The 16,010-nt window shown below is 41.1% G+C and overlaps 1 protein-coding gene across 1 annotated transcript in view; it reads right to left on the bottom strand.

Annotated features, from left to right (window-relative positions):
- Nucleotides 1–15,979, bottom strand: part of COL4A2 (collagen type IV alpha 2 chain) — a 143,972-nt gene extending 127,993 nt beyond the window's left edge. The window contains exons 1-2 of the mRNA XM_018084110.2: nt 15,879–15,979; nt 15,681–15,741 (exon numbers count right to left, since the gene is read on the bottom strand). Of these exons, the coding sequence (XP_017939599.1) occupies nt 15,681–15,741; nt 15,879–15,922 (105 nt within the window). The 5' untranslated portion in view covers nt 15,923–15,979. The remainder of the gene's footprint in view (nt 1–15,680; nt 15,742–15,878) is intronic.
- Nucleotides 15,980–16,010: the final 31 nt, after the last annotated feature.

Raw genomic sequence — 16,010 nt, 5'->3', positions numbered from 1 at the left:
CTTACAAATGTCAAGTTATACTGCCTACAGGAACATCATGTTGGCCCTACTCCACATACCAAATAAGACAATGAAGTTAACAACATCAGGGTAACTTTGCATTTGTGGAAATAGGCCAACTGATGAATGATACCTATCTCAATTTCCTCATTTCCTTTCACAGACGAATTATTACTACATGTAAAAACACAAGAGACCTAAGTGAAAATAAGTAGGATTGTTAGTTAATTAATTTTAAATCACCATGACTATCTTAAGGGAAGAAAAGGCAAGAGAATTAACTGGAATTCATTACACTGTAAGGAGTAGGCACACCAATCTCAAGTTACTATTTTCAGCCTAGAATGCATAATAGGACAAGAGGGCAAAGGTAAAAATTAAAGAAAAACAAATTCCAGCCGTCAGGAAACATTTTTCACATGAGAATCATAAATGTTGGAACGCTCTATCAAGTAAGGTTAATGAGGCTAACAGCTAGCAGCCAAGGAACATAAAATTTAGATGGCATCATGGGTGGATGACAAAAAAAAAAGGAAACACTTTTGCAATTATCCTGAAGGCAAGAATGCTTCTGATGCTCTTTGCATATCAACATACGTAAAGGGCCATATTTGCCTTTCACTCACATCTGCAAAATCCAATAACCATCCTCATAGAAACTGCACTGCATCACTGACAGGATAACCTGGTCCATGGGTTTTATGGAAGATATGCAAGAAATGAGAAAGGAAAGGTTATTTTTCCTTGATTGGCTGTGATTTAAAAACTAGTTCATTTTTCTGATTTGCTGAACTTTGCAAATTACTTATATTCACTTGCAGTATTATACAATTAAGTAACACCTATGAACTATGAGAAAAATCTATTCTTGAAACTGTTCTTATGGAGTAACAAAGATAACAATTTCGCTATATCGCTCTTTGACTTGATGTTCCATGACATGCTGATTATGAATCAGGTAGGAAATTCCCATCCAACAAAATCAACACAATGTATCTTCAGTGAAAACAGATAATACAACATTTGACGATATGAACTCAGTAGTACCAAATAGAAACAAGGAGGTTATGCAGTTTTCTTCGTTAAGAATAATGGCTTGGTCCGGTTGTGACTGACAATTTCAAGTATGAATGGAAAAGGACTTGGAGAAAAGTCCTAGGAAATGGTCAAAGACTTGACAGAAAGGCTCCCTTAGTGACAAATTACAGGAGGCTAATCTAGGTAGCCTCATAAGAAGAAAGTGAGAATAGGGGTTTAAAACAATTGTTTCACCAGATACCATTGTCATCAGCGACAGTAGCCAACCTCATGGACATGCCATTCTCCCAGCTTCATGTAATGCACCAAAATGAGTTAAATGCTACAAGTCACATAGATATATAAAGTATCTACATAATGAAACTAGTAAAGTTGAGCTCTTTCATTTACCTCACAAAGATAAAACAAAAGCTCAGAGACTGATTTTAAAGCTAGATCAACGTGATCAAATCAATCTGTGTTTGTTTATTCTTAGAGTAATCAACTCTTGGAACAACTTAGTAAGAGCTGTGATAGACTCCCAGGAATCAGAAAAACAAAAAATACAGATGGGATGTTTCTCCAGAACTGGCACTGTAATTCAAACATGAATTAAACTCAGGAAATTCTCACAGCCTACTTTATGAATATTAGTCTTGTTTTATACATTCTACGTTTTTCTTTACACCGATACACCACATGAATCAAGTGTCCTCTATCAAACTGAACCTGTACTTTCAGCTGATGATAGGCAGGGACTGCAGATGAGAGATGAAAGACCTAACAGTTTAGTGCTGTAAGAATTACAGAAGAAAGTGTAATGTGGTGAAGTGTCATAGGACTCTAATGAATAAAATTCCTGGCTCTCTGCTTGCATGATTGTTATTTAAGGCAAATCCCAGACATAAATTCACTGGTTGATAACAAATGTAGGTAACCAGTCCGGGGACATATTCTGACTCGTTCTTCCAGGACTCTGTTCTCAACTTCTGGTTCTTAGAAATTAAACTTGAACCTCCTTAAAGGAGGTAAAATATTTCTCAGCTCATACAAAGAGATATGACATACAACTACAAAACCAGGAAAGCCACAAGATGTATGCAATGTTAAGTCACTCATTATTACCTGAGGGAGGCTTGTAAAGCAGAAGTTTAGTAAAGATTAACATGAAACCTCAGTGTCAGCACATATGGGGAGAATTTTCTATTAATTGTTACCCTGAACGCTAAATCCAGTCAATCCTATTGTGTTCTGTTGCATCTCCCAGCAACCAACAGAAAAGGTCAAATGCTTACAGCCTGAACTGAAGTGTGCTCAAATTCATTGATTTAAAGGGGATTTATAAAATATGTTGGAATCTCACTTTAAAAACTGACTGTAAACATTAGACCAATTGATAGCACAAACTTAAATTAGAATTTTCTGTTGAAGACATCATGCTGTTCTGCTTAAAAGCTGGTGGCATGAAATGGCTCTCATAACATTGTAGTTAATCATTACAAAACAATAAAGCTGGGAAAGTATTGTGTTTTTCAGCTTTAGTTATTTAGACTTAAAGCAACTGGTCACATGTCCTTAGTAATTAGACAGAATCCATGCGATAATATACCAAGATCTCACACTGCTAAGTCTTTACAAATCGTGCTGAATATACCCTTTGGAAACATGTGACTTTTTGGGGCATGCCTAATGCAGCACATAGTGATACAGCACAGAGATTCAAAAAGTGAGTTTCAAGTCAGCCACTTTGCTACTGTATCTGGCCTGAATAGCATGGGTTGCAGTGCATTTGTAAAATCTAGATTAATTCACTAGGAAAGCTCTAGTTGCAAAAACACATAGCTTCCTGAAAGTAACTTTCATTTTAGCAAGGTAGCCAGCTCAGTAACCTGTAGTAATGGAACTTGGGAGGCAACAACACGCTACTCTGAGTGTGCAAGGATACATGTTATTTTTGAAGCTGAGACATGCTACAGTTAATGTAATACAACTGTGGCATAGATGTGTATACTGAATGACAAGGAGAAAATGGTTAACAGCCTGCTTAGATACCAAAAGGGAGAATGAGCTCCCTCTTGTCTGTATGCTTGGCCAGGCAGCGCACACATTCTGAATCATGCAGACTGGGGCACTCCTCACCACAGCTCCAGTAAGAGCAGCATCACAGGGATAGCGAGTCATGGCTTGCTTGTGCTCCCCAGTTAGTCAACTATGGATCTCATACTGGGGTTACATTTTCATAGTACCATAGAATACGTTGGGTTGGAAGGAATCTTAAAGACTATCTAGTTCCAATGCCCCTGACATGGGCAGAAATACGTTCCACTGGACCAGGTTGCTCAAACACCCATCCAGCCTGGCCTTGAACACTTCCAGGGATGGGACATTCATAATTTCTCTGGGCAACCTGTTCCAGTGGCTCACCATTCTCATAGTAAAGAATTTCTTCCCAATGTCTAATCTAAACCTATCTTCTTTCACTTTAAAGCCATCCCACTTTGTCCTTATAAAAAGTCTGTCCTCATCTCTCTTTTAGGTCACTTTTAGGTACGGTAAGACTGACAGATTTTAAGAGACTCTGTGTGGCTCTGCTGTTGTGGAGGCTGATGGACAGTCTGACACTCATGCTTGAATGAGGAGAGCTACATGAGTTCACAGTAGCCAGCATTTCCAGGTCTCTCAGAGGCTCGTTTTTGAGCTCTGTGCTGCAGCTGGACCCCTCAGGGAGTTGCTCTTTTCTTCTGTTTGTGAAATGCTGGAGCTTTCCCTTTCCTCAGGTCTCCAACTTTTCTGGTATTTGTCTTGCTGCTTTTGGACATGCAGAGATTTTGGGAACAGATCATCAGATCAAAGCGTTAGAAGTCTTTCCTGCTCTGGAGCACAGTCTTTGTGTACATTGTTCATTTGAAAGATGCAAGGGACAGCTGACATTACCAACTAGAGTCCCTGCAGAGGCTAATCAGACTATTTAAAATTACATTCGGTTTTGAAATGCCAAAAAAAAGGACATTTCTTGAAGTTAAGGCAAAACTGAGTTGGTCTTTCACCCAAAAACAACAAAAAAGAGAAAGCAACAACCTTGCTCCTTTATTTTAATTCACCATTTTCCCATGTCATAGGAAAACAGTACTCACTTTTTACAGTAGGAAAACTTGGAAGTAGGAAGATACAGCAGAAATTCTGAGATTAAACAGTAAAATTTCTGCAGTTCAAACAACTTCTGGTCGTCATGGCTAGGCTTGGGAAGGACTCTACCCACATTTGCTACAAGTGCGCTGGTGGCTAAAAAGGCCAATGCGAGATAGACATGTCTATCTCGCACAGCAGAAGGACTCCTTAGGTGGTATCGACAAGGCACGGTTCTTTCGACATTGTCTTTTCTCCTTGAGAGTGATCCTGTGTGTGTTCTCAAAGGCATCAGCAGCGTTATAGATGGTGTGTCTCCAGACCTCCCGACTGGAGGCCAGAGTAGACCAATGATGGTGATCAATATGACCAAGGCTGAGATGTTGTTTCAGGGAGTCCTTGTATCTCCTCTTCGGGGCTCCTCTCTTGCGGCAGCCAGTGGCAAGTTCACCATAGAGCAAGCTCTTAGGGAGGCGGTGGTCCTTCATCCTGGAGACGTGCCCTGCCCAAAGCAGCTGTGTTCTGAGCAACATGGCCTCAATACTCATAAAACTTCAGGTCAGTCTGACCACAAAAAGACAACAGAATGGTCCCAGGCCTTGCTTCTCAGCTACTGAAGAGTAGAACTTTGCTCAAAGAAAACAGTAAATTCTTATTTACGGAAGAGCTCCAAATAGCAAGGCATCTTGAGATGACCAGTCCCTCTTTAAAGAAAAAAAATCCTGGTTTTTTCTGTATGTACATAAATGGGCTTGGAGAGTTGACATTTTAGCATGAATGGATTACTCTGGGGTTGCCCATTACCTGCATGCAGCACTGTAATCTCTCTACAAACTATGTCTGCAGGGTAAGTACTGAAACTACTTGGCAAGTGCATTTTCATATCCCTTTATCTACTGAGAAGGATGAGCTTTAATCTCCCCAAATTAATCATGCTATTTTATGAAGTTAGGTGTCCTTGTCTCAATGGAACATTTTTTTTAAAGCCTAATGAAAGATTAGTAGCCTCGAGGCTAAGAACACGTGTCCAGGGCGGATCTCGGTCTACCCCTCATTCATAACGCATGATGACTGTACTTCAGTTCCTCTCTCCTGTTTACACATGTTACTGACTTCGTGGATGACAGGGAATGATACATGACTAATGTGGAAATGACGTTGAACGAAAATTAAATACCTTGAAGAAGTAGCAAAAATTACATCATCCCTAATTTGAGATGGTATAGTTCCAGTAAAGCAGCTGGCAATACTGGAATCCACCTCATGGCAACTGGATTCTATACACAAAGAGCTCCCAACATGCCAGTATGATGCTTCTGGCTGCCCATGATTTGGTCATATTAACTACTGTATGTTTTTCCTTGGGAAAAAAACACCAGACCAGTTGGTTCAAAGCATGAAGCAGCACAGGATTATGCAAGCATGTTGCTGTAGGGCTCACAGGATTCCTTACTCAGACAAATTCAAGACTACAGTCCCAATCTTCATTATGATTTATGAACCAGGCTCAAGCTATCTTAATAATCACCCGTCTACTCACTGGTGACTCTATGTGATACCGTGTCCCTAAGGGACAATACAAACCTCACGCAGGAGATTAGAGTTGTGAAAGCAGAGGTAACATTTTCTTAAGGAATGGTTACTATCTTATCCCCTTGAAGACACAGACACAGTTATGATGAACAAGTAACAACAAGAAGAGTTTAAAGTTTCCCCTCTTACACAGAAAAACAATCAGATAAATGTTACCATTGCATGCATTGGATGGATGGCATAACATATTTGGATTTCAATTTGATGGCATAAATTCACAAAAGGAAATAAATGTTAAAGAGAAAATATTTTTTCTGGGTTTTTCCCAGTCCATCAGCCATATAAGTTTATTTAAATAATCATTCCTTGGAAGAGATTCAGGTATAGATAGTTTGATGTGTGGAAATAGTACCATATTTCACTCTCTTTGAGTCTAAGTCTATTTAGTCAGAAGAAAGCGGTACTGACCCCTTTAGTCCCTGGGTCACTGAAAGGATGGAGTCCCAAAATGTCCTCTCCTTCTTCTCTGAGGCAAAAGCTATGCAGACAATTTTGTGGTAGACATGGTTTTTTTTTTAAGGCAGTATAAGTAGCTTAATAGATAAGGCAGCAAGGCTGTGATTCACCAAAGGAATAAAAACTCTTGCCATAGGAAAGGACTGGAATAGAAAAGAAAGAAATCTAGACTGGAAGCTGGCATTGTGTGACTGAAAACTGATAAACTCCAGCTTGCATTAAATGAGGACAATTAAACCCCCCTACCTTCCATTACTACCTTCTATTACTCACCTATCCTTGACTTTATCCTAAAACTATAAGGTAAAAGAGCATATTTTTGCCATTCCCCTCATCTGACCATTCCATGTAGATGGAAAATCTCTCTGGAGAGTGGGGCAATTGAAGAAGATGCACTGCAGTGTTGACATTCTCCAAGGGCAGATCAAAGTGCAGTTGAGGTGTTGCAACGTAAGGTACCACCATAAGCCAATGTCTACATACTCTAGTCACTGTCCTTTCTTTGGGAAGGACTACTTTTCCTAACACTGAGGCCTGTAGTAAACAACAGTAGTAAATATCTTTTGCAATTTGATTTGTGACCTGTTGCCATTTACACCTACTTACATGCTTATTTTTGTCTCTTATTTTACTTACATGATATAGATACCAACAAATAGGGCATGCTAATGCCATGAATCATCACATAAAACTTAAAACAAAATGATCAGGAGGGGTTTCGGTCTTCTTTGGCACAAATTTCCTATTCAAATGAGTGACAGTGCTGCTCAGTTCTTTTATTCCATCCTTACTCAGGCAAAACTACCCAATACACTGATGCATGTGAGAAATGAGAGTGGGCCCTGACTTCCAGCCAGCCAATGCCACAGCCTGAAGCACATATGCTCCATGTCTATATTGATGTATTAAGCAGCCCTGTGCCCCACAGCTTGACCATCCATACCATTTTGTTGTCAGAAATGTCTAATGAATCCCCGTTGTTTGGGCTAGGAAGTTTTCACTTGCTCTGCTTGCACAGACAGTTTTGGCCATGGTGCAGGAGTCAACATAATGCAAGGAACACAGGCAGTCTCTAAGGAGCCATTCTGTTTTGGAAATTAAGGAGGCTGTTACCATTACGGACATGGACAAACTGTGCCAATTGACCACAAGGCAGAGAATACACCTGGGACTCTGTGGTTTACTATAAGGGACGCAGCCAGAGAGGAAGTAGCCTGTGGGCTTTCGCAAGTTAAGACATAACAGATGTGCTGGCTACCTCTTGGGCACATACAGAGGACAGAAGATTTGGGAAGCTTTGCACTTACTCTTTCACACTTATTCTTACCACAAACCTGCAAAGCACCTGGCAAAAACTTGGCCTCAGCCCCACACAGCAAGGAAAATGCTTAAATTTCCCCATTTCACTTCCTTCTTCCAGCTAGTGTGACTTAAGATTTTTTAAGTTTCATGCAGAGACGCTTGGGCTGTTTCCAGCAGACTGTTTCTCTGGCTGCTGGCTTGGGGAGATATGCAGGCTTCCCATGCTCTGTGGCCCCAGCGGCTATTCCCAGCCCTGCAAGGGAGCGGCATTCCTTTCTGCCCACTCCCTTTGCCGCGGCTCAGCCCAGGACACGCCGGCAGCCTTGGTGAGCAGCTCCACTCCTCCTGGAGTTGCTCTCCAGGGTCTCTGTACATCTGTTGGGGATGCTGTGAGACTCAGACCAGGTGTCTGAACATCAATTACACGGGGTTAGCAAGGCTGGACCTCGAATGTAAAAATGCCTTTCCTCATCTCTTTGTAGCATGCCTGGGGATTTCACAGCCAGAGCAGCAGGAGCCAACGCTGTGCTGAGAGCAAGGCACACACGACTCAGACAGGGAAAGCCTGCAAAGCTTTCCCAGTTTCCTGTCCCTACCTTAAGAGCTGATTCTGCTCCCCAGAGATGCAAGGCGCAGCAAGCATGGGCAGGACCTGAGAACGGAGACTCATCCGGTACAGGCAGCGAACTGTCAATTTGTACAGATGCCTTTTTTTGTTCTTTTTCCTTTTTCTTTTCTTTTTACCCCTGATGACCAGCAGGTTTGTTTCCAAGCCTGAAAGGGGAGGGGGCGCGGAACATGTGGCAAAGAGGTCAGCTTCCTGCCAAGCCAGGAGCTGCAGCCTCCAGAGGATGGGCAGAAAGGCAGCCACCCTGCTCAGGCACCAATGGGTGGTATGCAAGATCCAGGAGCTCCATCAGATGTAAAAATTCACAAGCTCAGAGTTGTGCTTTGGGACATGACTTAAACTTGAGGCAGGCAGTTGTTCAGTAATGACACAAAAAACAAGAAAAACAAAACAAAACAGAATAGGACAAACGGAAGGGTATGTGCTGTATCCAAAATACTTCACTTTGCCCAGTTTTTGCTTTTTATATACAGCCTGATTACACAGGCAAGTAATTTTGGCCAGCAAAGAACCCTGGTGAAGTATAAAGGAAAAATATAGTTGGAATAAAAAAAATCTATCACTTGGCTCTATCAACCAATGCTGAGAAGAGGTGTGGGTAGGATCTGCAGCTAAGACCTGCCAAAAATAAGCCAAGCCCTATTTCTCTGAATGATCTTCACTTGCTAACTTCAGAAAGCTACTTCAAAATAAAGGTTGGGATCATTTACAAATAAATAGGATGCCTGAAATATCCCAGTAAGTGTGCATCCTTGGTAACTGATACGATCTAAATGTTCTTCTGATCTCCTGTGTCTAAAATAAAAATAGAACTTGTTAGTAAATTTGTGGTGAACATCAGGGGGTTTTCTTAACAAAAAGTCCTTTTTTTAAGGAACTCTGTTAGGAGAGAGGTGCTAAATAGTGCTGCTCTTTCAATTTACACAGAAGGCTCTGGTCAATTTTAAAATTCTGTCCCAACCCTCCTAAAACATGGTAATTTCCCTAAAATTGCCACTGAATTTTAAACTTACACATCTGCTTTTCCAGCTCCCCGGCCTGTCCACAGCCAGCTGGGCTGTACTGGGACCTGCTGGCTGCCTCTGCATCAGGCCTGCTCCCCCAGCCCACCCCAGGGGAGCTCCAGGTCTGGCCACCGGGCGCAGGGCCAGCTCCTGGTGCAGCTGTGCTCTCAGAGGGGTGTGAAATGAGCTGTGTGGGAAAAGGGCTGTGAGAAGTGGGGCTTCCCCCTTGGCCAGCCTGCAGCTCATGAGCTTGGGCTGAATGCTGGGCCTTGGTGTTGGCCTGAGCTGTGGTCAGCCATGCCTGTGCCACAGCTCCAGCCCCACGCCCCGCTCTGCCCTCCAGGGCTGTCTCTGACCATGGTGACCACCTGGAGGACCCTGACCCACTGGAGGGCGAGGGTCCTGCCCACCTCCCCACCCTGGCCTCTGCCTCCTGCCTCCCAGCTCCCCTGCCCACATGGAGCAGCAGCCCATGCTGCCACTGGGTAAGCCACATCCACATCACCGTTCATTCCCAGCAAGTATGAAAGCAAAGGCAGAAACTGAAAGATAGCACAAAACCAGGCATGTTCAGAAGATGCAGCAGCCTGGTCAAACACTGAGACTTGTCAAAGAGGGGAAACTGCAATAAAAACATGATTCTGCTGAAGTAGGGCAAATTAATCGCACAGATGTAAGTTTGCTCATGAACTTCTCTGTGAGAGCTTTCCCCTTGCTAGGCATTGTTTCTAGGGTCTGAAAAAAAGGAGCTACCCTTGCCCTCATAATTCACATCAGCACCCTCAGCTTCCAAATGGACAAAAAAGGGCACATGAAAACCAACAATGTGGGTGCTTGGTCACTCAGAAATGTTTGCATGATAAAGATCACATACTTTCACTGTGAGCTGAGTCAATGGCTTCTGTCACCTAGCTGCTGCCATTTTAAAGAAAATAACTGTTGATAAACATCAGGAAATACTGCAAATTTCACTGTGTTTTTTACTCCTTGGGAGAAAATGAGGTACTGCAAATAAAGCAAAGCATGAGAAGATAAGCTGCCTTCTTCAGCAAGCAAAGATATCATAACTGTAAGCTACTAAATTAGCATTGAACTCTCCAAAGATCTTCGATCAGTATAATACAGTACAAAGAATGTTCCACTTCTTGACCAATTTTTGGCTTGGAAAAACAAAAGCAAAGAACTAATAAATAGTCTGGTCTCAAACAAGAAATTCATACTGCAAAAAGAAAAAAGATCCTCTAAAATAAACTGTGCCCTGAACTACTAAATTAAAACATTTATAACAAATGTGTTTGCGTATAGTATAACTGAATAAGCCACAATGCAGCTTTACATTTGGGGTAGGGCAAATATGATTGGATTATAAATATTTTTCGTGCAAATTTAAAAAATACATGGTAGGTTTAGTATCATAATGCTTAAAGACTTCCTGTGGTGCAATAACTACACAATAAAATCCAGATGTCCTACTTTAGAAGCTCAAGGAGAAGCAATACTGAATTTCTAAAACTGCTTCAGCTACTTTCAGGATAAGATGACAAAAATAACAAGACCATTTTATTACATGATAGTTTACCTTGTCAGGGTTCTTGTCTCTCAGTATCAACATTTTAACTCTGAGAAACGTGGGAGGCTGACAGAACTCTTGTCTCTTCTTCTACCAAATGCAACATGACTATATGATATGCTATTTAATAACTCAAAGAAATAGAATTAACTTGAATATATTATAGTAGATATTCATTGAGCATACTTCTATTCACAAGAAAAAGCGAGTAAAGAATCTATGTGTGGCTTTGCACTGAGAGATTAAAAAACATAGACCTGTGCAAGAACCTCCTCCTCTCCATCACTAACTCCAGGGAGACACAATATATTGCTTTTGATGTAATGTATTTTTAGTCCTTAAATGAATAATGTGAATCAGTGTTAAGATATGACTGTACACAAAGATCAGACTCTCTAATTTAGTCCACAGAAACATAGCAGAAATGGCTCTTAAAGAAATCTTCCCAGGAAGAATGATTAATTAATAAGAAATTAGAATTCTATCAGTTTCATAGACATGACAGCAAAAAAAGAATTTCAAGGAAGAATTTGAGGAATAACAATGGAAAGAGACATTTAAGGGAACTCTCTTACTGGTGAGTGGAGCAGACATCACACAAAAAAGGAAGGAACAAAAATAAGGAATTTGAAGCTATCAAACATGACTACATTTCCATGTATGCAGTACTTGCAGTGAATGTGTTTGTCTCCCTGGCATCACACAATGCTGATGGGACAAATCATGAATCTCATAAAAGAAAAAAACAAATTCCCATTTGGGCAGCCATTCTGATGCCCATATACAATATGATACACACTGTGACCCTCATCACTGAAACACCACTGCCAGACCAAGGCAGGCTGTTGGTGTTGGTGAAAATGAGGGACTTTGCCTTATGTGGCTATCTGGATGCCATCTCCTTCATTCAGGACTTCTCATAGTTCTTTAAGAGAACTGCCCCTTCTTGACAGCTCCATAACTGAACATAAAAAGAGTCCTCTCTGAACTATCCAATAATTCTTTCAGGGTTCAAAGAAATTTTGAATAAAGCAATCAGATATGCTGGAAGGCTCCCCAGAATGTTGGAGTTTTTTTCAAGGTATCATTATTCTGTCTGATTTTCTCGTGGAACGCCACTCTTACACAAAGATAAGCCCAACTCTATGCTTATTTAAACAGACATAGATAAGCCATGTCTGCCAGTGTGGAAATACCTCAAATGAAGTTGCTCTAAAATAGGATTGCAATGTTTCTTTTTGGGGGATCTCCTAGTCAAAGCTATTTTTGAAGCACCACACAGGTGCGGGTAGTAGCACACAGAGCCTGGTATTTCCAGGAAGAGATGGATTTGCTTTGCATGCACTAAGTAATGTGGCAGAAGAAATCAATACATCAGACTGATGCCTCATTCCCAGATCATTGGGGCAGTATGTCTGCCCTATCACATTTTTCACACTGTGATCCCAGTGCGTACATTCACAGTGGACATGCTGAGCAGGATGGGCCGAGTGATTACTCCACCCTGGCTTCTTTCAGCCTGGAAATCCTGGGTTAATACAAAAAGTCCTCCTGTTTCAACCAGACAAAAGTTTCCAGATGGAATAAAACAGGACACATCTGGGACAACCTGGATGTCAGACAGCCACAGAGCATTGACACATTTTAACTGTGAGCAATAACTTAGGCGCCCACGTCAGCAATCTAATTTCATTACGAAATCAATAGGAGAAATACATTGCTGATGGTTTTACTCTCTCTTTTTAAGGATTATTGCTTCTCCCACTTTGATGACATTCCCCATGATATATCCCCTTACAATCTCACAGAAGTGAATTATATCTCATGAATTACTTCAACTCTGTTTTCTTCCTATATATTTATATTAGTTCTCCTTTTAAAATGGCAATTGTCATCTGTTATTTGCAGTTATTTTTGCAAATGTTATTCAAACTTATTCTCTCTCAATTTTCTTTCTTTGATCCAACAGTTATTTCCTTCTTTTTCTGGAATTCTAGTGCTCCCACCAGAATATAACTTGGAAAAAAGTAATTTTTGATAGAGGCAGTTTAAAAAAATATACTAAAGGGGCACCAATAAAGTAATCAAATCTTACAAAACTACTTGGGGAAAAGTGTGCTTTGGGAAAGACAAAAGAAAAAAAAAATCAGCATTAGCAGAAGATATATTCTCTCTGAAGAGAAAAGAAAATAGAAGAATTATATTTTGGATTAAATGTATTTGCAGGGACAGAAAGGGAGACGAAATCTGCAAACCTGGTTGAACTTCAGGTAGTTAATACTACTTACTTTTATTTAAGTCACGTGAATTCTCAAATCTACAATTCAGAGCAGTTCCAAAGTTATTTGAGGTCTTTAACATCACTACCCAGCATATGCCAAAGAGTGCTAAACATAACTGGGGCCTGATCTGCTCCATTTGGCTGTCTGTCCTAGCATTTCCCTTCAGGGATTTCTCTTCCTTAGTTCTTCAAGCCTTCAACCAGCATCCTCTCCTCTTGCCAGAGACATCATTTTCTCTCTCAGTTCTCAGATATCTTAAACATCCTCTTTCTTTCTCTTCCTCCCATTTGTTTTCCTGGTGAGAAACATCCGTCTCCCTAACAGCTAGCAGCAGCCTGCCAGGCAAGACGTTCAGTCAAACTCTCTGAGTTCCACTCTTTCTCTCTCCCTCCTTCCTGGCTTCCTCCTTAATCTCATTCCAGTTTCTTCCTATGCGTGATTTTACTCATTCTACAGCACTTATCTCCAGCAGCTCTAACTCATTCACATATATATGGCTGTCAAACTCAGGAGTTCTGCTTCTCTCATTACAGGTGGAACTGTGACTTTTAAGACCTGGTCTCACAGACTCTAATAATTCATAGCAGGTTTTTTTAATCCAAGCTAATAAAACACTTCATAACATTAGCATGTTAATCTGTGTAACAAATAGGATAAGATTCAGTGTGGCAAACAGGATTACAATATAAAGAATATGACTGCCAGCAACCCACCTGCAATTACTTGGGTGCTGCTGCTTCACACAGACACCTACTTTGTTACTTTGCAAACACATTTGACCAGAGCTGTCACTGCAAGGAGCAAGCCCAACCCTCCTCCCACACCCAGCTGCCTGCTCCCAGTCTCATGCCAGCCCAAGTTTCTATGAATACAAGTGGTGATCTGATCCGGGATAAAGTTAGCTCTCACCCCTCTTCTCCTTTGGGGTCCTGATTAGTTTAAACAAGGAATTTTCCAATTCAGTTCACCACACAACTACTACCTGGGCTGCCCAAGGGCAGGGAGCAGCATATGGGTAGAAAATAGGATAAATATTTGGTGGCAGTGTAGCTCAATTTTTCATGGAAACATGACCAAACTTCCCCCTTCACATTCACTGTGGTGTTTCATCTCCTACGCAGCCACAACCTTAGGAATAGTTACTTTTGGGAAATTAGGCCTTCAAGCAGGTCAATTTACTCTTCCAAGATTCTCTGGGAAAACCAGAATGTGAAGATCCTAGCGGCCATGACCAGACTGCATCCACTAACTGAGGTATCTCAAACACCTCTTCAATATATCTCTATTTTACCACCACAGACTGCTGTTTACAATAAGAACTTGAAGGAGAATTAATTAGTTCATGCTTTAGCTAAAACTCAGGTATCATGCTACGCACACTCTAGCACAACTTCATAAAAAGGAGGGTCATACCACAAATGCCACTGTTTCATGTCAACTAATCCCAGTGATATCATTACTGGTATAAAACATTTGCAGTATCACCAGCCTGCTCTGGTTTCAATAGCACGTGGTAATTTTATCATTCATTCAGCGCTACTCAGCAGAACAATGTTTGTATCTAAATGTGGCAAAGACAAGTAGCACATGACACTTGAGGTCCTCATTCTGTTCCTTCCCTGTGGGTCCCCAGGCTGACAGCTCTTGCTCAGACATGTTGTGGAAAGACCAACCATCCACACAGACTGACCGGCAAGCTCTACATGCCAAATGCAGCTGGAGTGCAAGATTATCATGTGTCACAACACCTGCTGCAAAAGTCCTACTGTTTCCTATTCCTTAATACAGTATGCCATCTCACCACAAAGATGTAACCACATTGGATAGCTATAACGAGTGTAAAGTCATAAAGTTGCAAACAGTAGGATTAAAATGTAAGTAGGATAGCTTTTGAAAAAATGTAATCAAGGTCCCACTTGTACATGACCACAGAGCCTTACCCACACTTTGTGGCTGACCAGTGAATGCAGCCACAAGCCAAGCCTTACCAATGTTAGTCTGCTCTATTCAGGCCTGATCCAAAGCCTACTTGCATTAATGACAATCTTTCCATGAAATTCACCAACCTTTGTAAAAGGAAAATGTTGTACTTCCATATAGGTTTTCTCTCACTTCTTTCACATCCATGTGACAATGATGCAAGAGTTTAATCACTTTTGCTTTTTTCAACACTTCAGGTGGATAGCTACAACCATCTATATAGCACTTTAAACCTACTTTTGGATTTAACAGTTTCATTTAGACAACAGTTTATTTATAAACATGCCTCTGATTTGTAAAAATAAGCTTCACAGTCCTCAGATGAGGTCTGTACTTAAGTGAACTTTTCCTCTGCAGGTTAACTTTTCCAAGGTACTCTTCGGTATTTACTGCACTGCATTTTTGGTGCTTTTCTTATAAAATGAAGAAGTTGCTGTGTTTGTTTCATTATTGCTTTAACAAATTACCCAGTCTGAGCAAAATTAACAATTGACTACTTCAAACAACCTGACACTTGAAGCATTATGCTTCTCTGTTAAACATCATTTTGTTAAAGGCAGCAATCTGTAAGGCTTGCAGAGATTATTTGTTAGTTGTTTCTTTTAATAGAATGATAGATAAGCCATCTGGCAAAGGAAAAGGCAGTTCTTCACTTTCTGGTACCAAGGAAACTGCTTTCTCCTTCTCTCTTCTCAGTAAAAGTCATAAGACCTTTTACTTACGGCATCCACTCTGACGGCTGACAGCACGACTTCCATCAGGATCAACAGAAGCCCCATATCCCTGCAGGGAAAGGTGAATAAGGACAACATTGTTTTAAGCTCGCACAAAACAAGCACGTGATAACGCTCTACAGTTAAAGGTGACAATACGACTTTAAAAAAGTTATTTCCAAAAGCCTGCCGAGCGGAATTACTTACTGACAAAGGAAAATACGTGCACTGGGAAGCTGCGAGATGTCCATTTTCGCTCCTTCCCTTGCCGAGGGCTCGGCTCAGGGCTCCCTCCCGCCGGACGGTCGCCCCTACAAGGCAGAGAAGAGCCCGCTTGTA

The sequence above is a fragment of the Manacus vitellinus genome, unplaced genomic scaffold, assembly GCF_001715985.3.
Source record: "Manacus vitellinus isolate BGI_N305 unplaced genomic scaffold, ASM171598v3 scaffold_7_pilon, whole genome shotgun sequence".
Classification (NCBI taxonomy): Eukaryota; Metazoa; Chordata; class Aves; order Passeriformes; family Pipridae; genus Manacus; species Manacus vitellinus.
This window is presented reverse-complemented; position numbering and strand designations above follow the sequence as displayed.